At 47.6% G+C, this 6,349-nt stretch overlaps 1 protein-coding gene across 1 annotated transcript; it reads right to left on the bottom strand.

Moving 5' to 3' along the window:
- Positions 1-1,625: 1,625 nt before the first annotated feature.
- On the bottom strand, positions 1,626-3,484 carry LOC136303510 (olfactory receptor 287-like; the record flags this gene model as incomplete). Its single annotated transcript, XM_066207166.1, is given in 4 exon segments — positions 1,626-2,071; positions 2,074-2,207; positions 2,209-2,685; positions 3,285-3,484. Coding segments are annotated over 4 exon segments (1,257 nt in total), but the record flags the coding sequence as incomplete, so codon positions are not given.
- Positions 3,485-6,349: the final 2,865 nt, after the last annotated feature.

The raw sequence follows: 6,349 nt of genomic DNA, 5'->3' as shown, positions 1-6,349 counted from the left end.
ACAGTAATAAAACACACCCTTTATAACAGGAATGTGAATTTCTTAGAAGCTCTTTGAAATCTTTCTCCATAACTGCAGTACAAAACCTTCCTAATGAACTGCACCAGAGCAGAGGGAAATCAAGGCAGAGCCGTGGTTTGTCAGGACTTGCTTGATCCCAAAGAGCCCCGTGGTGCATTTGGTGCTGAGCCCTCAGGGCCTGAGAGGAGATGGCACAAACCTTTCCAGGAGTCCAAGTCAGAGGAAAAACCCAACGTGTCTCAAAGCATTCCTGGGGCCCACTGAGGTCCATCCCCAACACAGGCTCCTCATGGACTCCTTGGAGGAGAGAACTGGAGGCCAAGAGTGCCCAGAAACCTCTCAGAGACGGAGTGTGGGAAGGAAAACCCAAAGTACCTTAAAAGACATTGAGTATCTCAGAGCATTAATGAGCCCCACTGAGTATCAGTACAAAGCCTCTCTAGGGACTAATTACAGCAGATAATTGGAGGCCATGACTGCACAAACCTCTCAGAGTGATTCAGTGTCAAAAAGTAGTACTTTAATGACTCTTGAGTAACTTGAGGCATTAATGAGCCCCACTGAGTGTTGTTAGTGACAAAACATCTCAAGGGACTAATTACAGCAGACAATTGGAGGCCGTGATTGCACAAACCCCTCAGAGACTCCCAGGCAAAAGCAAAACCCAAAGTGCTTTGAAAAACCTGCAGTCCCTGGGAGCACTGAGGAGCCCCCCAGGGCCATTCCTGACCAAGGCTCCCCAGGGACTGGTCCCAGCAGATCCCTGGGGCCACTGGGATGTGGGGGGATGCTGAGAGCAGGACAAGGGGGTGACAGTGCCCAGCCTTGCTGGGGCTGTGCCAGGAGGCCCCAGGGCCTCAGGACAAGGTGTCCCCTCCCAGCCCTTGGTGGCACAGACCCTGCTGTGCCCCAGGGCACCAAGACTTGGCTTCTCCTGGGCACTGCCAGCCCTGCCGGGCCCTTGGCCACGTCCAGCACAGCTTGTCCTGCGCTGTCCCACAGCTGCTGCTGTGTCCCTGCAGGCTGCACACTCCCATCTCGCTGCCCCCCTGGCTCTGCCCTGCATTTCCCTTTCTCTTCTCCCTGATATCCTGGGATGGAACGTGTGAGAATGGTTCAAAGCTGTACCAGGGAGGGTTTAGACTGCACAGGAGAAAGTCTTTCTTTACTGGGAGGGTGACTTTGGGGTTTCAAACTTTGGGGTTTCAAAGCAGGGCTGATGGCTGTCCCAGGAAAGGAGCTGGGACAAGGTGTCCATCGCTCAGGAGCTGTAATTTGGATTGTCACTTGCCACTGTTCCTCTGAGCTCTTCTCTGTTCCAGAGATGGGCTCTTAATGAGCTGGTGGCTCTCCTGAGATGGGCCCGGGAGCAGCCCGGGCAGAGAATGAACTGAGTTTGTCCTGCTGCCATTGTTGGTGCCCTGTCTGGGAGTGCAGATGAGTCTCTTCTCTCTTAACCTGACACAACCCAGCAGGAGCATCAATCTCCTGAGGCAGCCGTGTTTGGAGGCTGCACACACAGGCACTGGTTTTGTGTAACAGATGATACCAGATCCTTGGGATGGCTTTCCAGAAATGCACCATGCTTAGAGGAAAGGCTTTGTTCTTGGCCTGGCAATGGATTTGTTCAGGGCCAGGATCACAGATTTGTTCCCAAGGCTGCAGATGAATGGATATAGGAATGGGAACAGGACTGTGTTCAGCAGAGCTCCAGTTCTGTTCGTCCTCAAGGAAACATCTTCTGCAGGACACGTGCAGAGAGCAATGCAGCTCCCACGGGCAATGGATAAGGTGATGGGATGGGAAGAACACATGGTCAAAGCTTTCTTCCTCCCAGAGGCTGCTGGAAGATGCAGAACACAGAAAAGGACGCAGATGCCAAATGCCAGAGTCAAACATAAGGAGCCCAGCACGACACACGGTAAGAAGACAGAGTCTGTTTCCCAAAGCAGGCTGGTGTCAGAGCAGGACAGTTTGAACAAGGGGGAGTTGTCCCAGAGGAAATGGGGGATCTTGGAGCCACAGAAAGACAGCTCAGAGAGGAAGAGCAGCGGTAGCTCAGCAGGACAAAGCCGAGGACCCAAGTAGCAACACCCAGGTGGACACAGAGCTGAGGCTTTGTGATGTCAGCATAGAGCAAAGGGTGGCAGATGGCAACACAGCGGTCAAAGGACATGACAACCAGGGAAAAACTCTGTGCAGCCCAGGGCAAAATAAAAATAGTTTTGGGCAAAGCAGCTGCCTAGTGAGAGAGTGTTCTGACCAGAACTCAGCGTCACAAACCATTTGATGCTTGTGGAGGATGTAAACCAGATTTCCAGGAAGGCCAGGCTGCAGATGAAAACGTCCATGGGGGTTTGCAGGTAGTGATCCACACACAGGAGGAAAAGGATGGTTTCATTCCCCATCACTGTTGTCAGGTACATGAGCGGAAGGACCTGAGATAAAAACATCCGCAGTCTTGGATCATGCTCTGGGAAACCCTCTAGGATGAACTCCGTAACTGCTGTTGCATTTTCTGGTGCAGAATTCCGGTTCTTCGTGCTGGGACAGGAACATAGCAAAAACAAGGGCAATAATTTCACAGTCTGGACAAACAATTCTATCCTTCCTTCTCTGCTTCTTTCTTTTCCTGCAGTCTTGCCATACAACACAGTGATTGCACTTCAAACACTTTGTTGCCCAGTACTTCCTAGGGGAGTAGTTTCTTGGTCAGTAGTGTCCTGGGGAGTAGTTTCTTGGAGATTAGTTTCTTGCCCAGTATTATCTTGCCCAGTTGCTTCTTGGGTAGTAGTCCCTCCCTCCCTCCCTCCCTCCCTCCCTCCCTCCCTCCCTCCCTCCCTCCCTCCCTCCCTCCCTCCCTCCCTCCCAGGGATGCCCAGGCTGCCTTTGCCTGAACCTTTGTCACAACATTCAGGACCAATTTGGATGTGTTTCATGGGTTCTTGCTAAGACTAATGGAATGTGTCCTGAGCACATGTATTCATATCCCCAAATGTTTTTTCCTTTCCTAGAAATTGCCTTTGTAACCTTCAACATATGCCCCAAAAACCTACTGGAGTGAAAATCATAGGCTTTTCCTTGACACCTCTATATACCTGTCACATTATATGTGTGTGGTGTTGCCTTAACCCCAGCGGTGGCTATAACGATGGTTGCAAAGGCCACAATTCTCCAAACTATGCCTGTTTGATTTTCCATAACAACTACAAATCTTTCTATTCTTCAAAAGTTATTGACCTATTCTAACATTTTACACACACCATTCACTTTCCCGAATAAGCTTCAGTTTTAGTTCATTATCACCTGGTGTGGCTCTCCAGATCACTTCAGGAGCCTTCTTCACTCGAGTGTGATGAATGCAGGCATTTTGCTCTCTGATCTTGATTGCAGTAAAGGTGGTGAGGAGCACCTGGAATGGTCCTTCCCACTGGGGTTCCAGAGTCTTTTCTGCAAAAGACATAACATATACATAATCCCCTGGCTGTATGTTATGTACTGGCCCATCTAGTTCTCTCCTTTGAGCCCCAGCCACATGTTTCTCAATTTCTCTGTTTAGGACCACCCGTGTAGGGTTTCTTCCCCTACTTGGGTAGGTGTTGTTCCTTCTTGGACCCCATATGATCTTCTATACAATATTTCAAAAGAACTTCATTTTTCTTTTGTCCTTGGCTTCGTCTGAATTCGTAATAATGCTACTGGAAGAGCTTTAGGCCAAGGTAACTTTGCTTCTTGTCCTGTCTTACAATTTGCTGCTTAATCAGATGGTTCATTTTTTCCACCTGGCCACTTGACTGAGGATGATATGGGATATGAAGTTCCCAGTCTATGCCTAGGTGCCGGCTAATTTGCTGCTCAAGTTTTGAAATAAAATGTGGCCCCCTGTCTGAAGACATTGTGCCTGGGACTCCAAAACACGGTATTATTTCCTGTAACAATGCTTTGGTTACTTCTTGTGCTTTGGCAGTTCCGGTAGGGAAAGCTTCTGGCCACCCTGAAGAGGTTTCTGTAAATGCCAATATCGATACCCTCCCCATCCTGGGTAGTTCTGAAAAATCAATTTGTCATTGCTGCTCAGGCCCATAACCTTTCCCAGTCTGTCCAAGCTTTGGTTTAGGAATAGTTTTGGGATTAGTTTGGAGGCAAAGGCTACATTGGCGAGTCACTGGAATTACTGTTGTTTGCAAAATTCTGGAAATGATTCTGTCCTTCAAATAGTTATATAGAGTGTCTATTCCCCAGTGTGTTTTCTCATGTTCCTCTTTCACCAATGACCATGGCATGTAAGAGGGAATCACAAGTCTTCCTTTCCCTTCATCTGTGTTTGCCCACCCTTCTTGGTTATAACTTCCATTTTCTTTCTCAGTTAGCATCTTGTTCTTTTTTGCTATACCTTGGCTTACCTTCAGTAGAAATATGTCCATCTGGAATTAAGGCTGCCTCAACTGTCTCAATAATCACCTCACCTTTAGCTGCTTCTTTTGCCTTTCTGTCCACCTGCTCATTTCCTTGATGTGCATGATGGCTACTTTTTCAGGTAGCAGGACTGCCCTCAATAGTTTTATTATCTCCTGGGAATGTTTAATACTTTTCCCTGGTGAGTTCAACAGTCCTCTTTCTTTCCAGATGGCTCCATGAGCATGAGCCATCCCAAATGCATACTTTGAGTCTGTATAAATAATAATTTTTTTTTCCTTTTGCCTGTCCTAAAGTCCAGGTTAGGGCAATTATTTCAGCCTTCTGTGCAGAGGTGTTGGTTGGTAATGGTCCAGACTCTATTACTTCTCTGCTCGTGGTAACTGCATACCCAGCATGTCTTTTTCCACTGATCACACAGCTGCTTCCATCAGTAAATCAAGTCTCAGGGTCCTCGAGAGGGGTGTCCTCCAGATCTGGGCGACTGGAGTAGGTGGCTTTGATGGTCTCCAGGCAATCATGGATCACTGGTTCTCCCGTATCCCCACTGACAAAGGAAGCTGGGTTCACAAGATTAGTTACCACAATTTCTACATGATCTTGCTCTACCATTATGGCTTGGTATTTCTGGAACCTCTGTGTGGAAAGACAATGTCTGCCTTTTACCTGCAGGACTGCAGACACTGTGTGGGACACTAGTATTTTCTAGGTCTGCTAGCATCTTCTAGCATGACTGTGGGACACAGTCATCTTCTGGCCTAGGGTGAACTTGTGTGCTTCCTGAATGTTCATCACCACTGCAGCAGTGGCTCTGAGGCACCCTGGCCATCCCTTGGCTGCTGCATCCAGCTGCTTGGCAAAGTAGGTGACTGCCCTGTGACACAGGCCAAGGTCTTGTGCCAGTATTCCCAAAGCAATCCCATGCTTTTTGTGAGAAAACAAAAAGAATGGTTTACTCACATCTGGAAGTCCCAGGGCTGGAGCTGACATGCGGGCCTTCTTTAGGTGGTTGAAGGCTCGTGTTGCTTCTTTTGTCCATTGGAGGTTACTGGTTCCTTCTATAACCAAGGCATATAGGGGATTGTAAATCCACAATTGTAAATCCACAGTCTACACCAGCCTGTCAGGCCCAAAAAGGTTCTCAGTTCCTTTACTGTCTGGGGTTTTGGGGTCTGGCATGTTGCTTCCTTGCCATCCTGCCCTAAGATCCTTTGTCCAGCACTGACTTCGTAGCCCAGGTAGAAAACTCTTTGCCTCACTATCTGAGCTTTCTTCTGGGATACTCGATACCCTTGTAGACCCAAAAAGTTTAGGAGGCTTACTGTCCGATCCACGCATGTCTCTTCAGTTCAAGTAGCTATCCGGAGGTCATCTACATACTGCAACAGCTGTCCTTCTCCTGATGGGCCTTCCCAGGATTCCAAGTATTTTTCAAGCTGTTCTTCAAATATCATGGAAGAGTGTTTGAATCCCTGGGTTAAAACTGTCCATGTGAGCTGGGTTTTGCGCCCATTCTTGGGTCTTTCCCATTCAAATGCAGAAATTGTCTGGCTGGCTTCATGGAGAGGAAGGCAAAAGAAAGCATCTTTCAAATCTAAAATGGTAAACCAAATTAGTTCAGGTGTTAAATGGGTTAACAATGTGTAGGGGTTGGCAATCAGTGGGTACAAATTTTCAATTAGCCTATTAACAGCCTGCAAATCCTGTATACTACTCAGTCTGACCCATCAGGCTTTTTAACAGGCCAAATAGGAGTATTAAAATCAGACTGACACTCTTTTAATAGCCCTATCTGCAAAAAGTTTTCAATTACTGGGCTAATCCCTTCCCTGTCTTCCTTTTTTAAAGGGATACTGTTTAACTGGTTGTTTTCCTTCTTTAAGTTCAATTTGCACTAGAGGTGCATTCTTTG

This window comes from Chamaea fasciata, unplaced genomic scaffold (genome assembly GCF_029207755.1).
Source record: "Chamaea fasciata isolate MVZ Bird 193981 ecotype frontalis unplaced genomic scaffold, bChaFas1.0.hap1 SCAF_35, whole genome shotgun sequence".
Lineage (NCBI taxonomy): Eukaryota > Metazoa > Chordata > Aves > Passeriformes > Sylviidae > Chamaea > Chamaea fasciata.
This window is presented reverse-complemented; position numbering and strand designations above follow the sequence as displayed.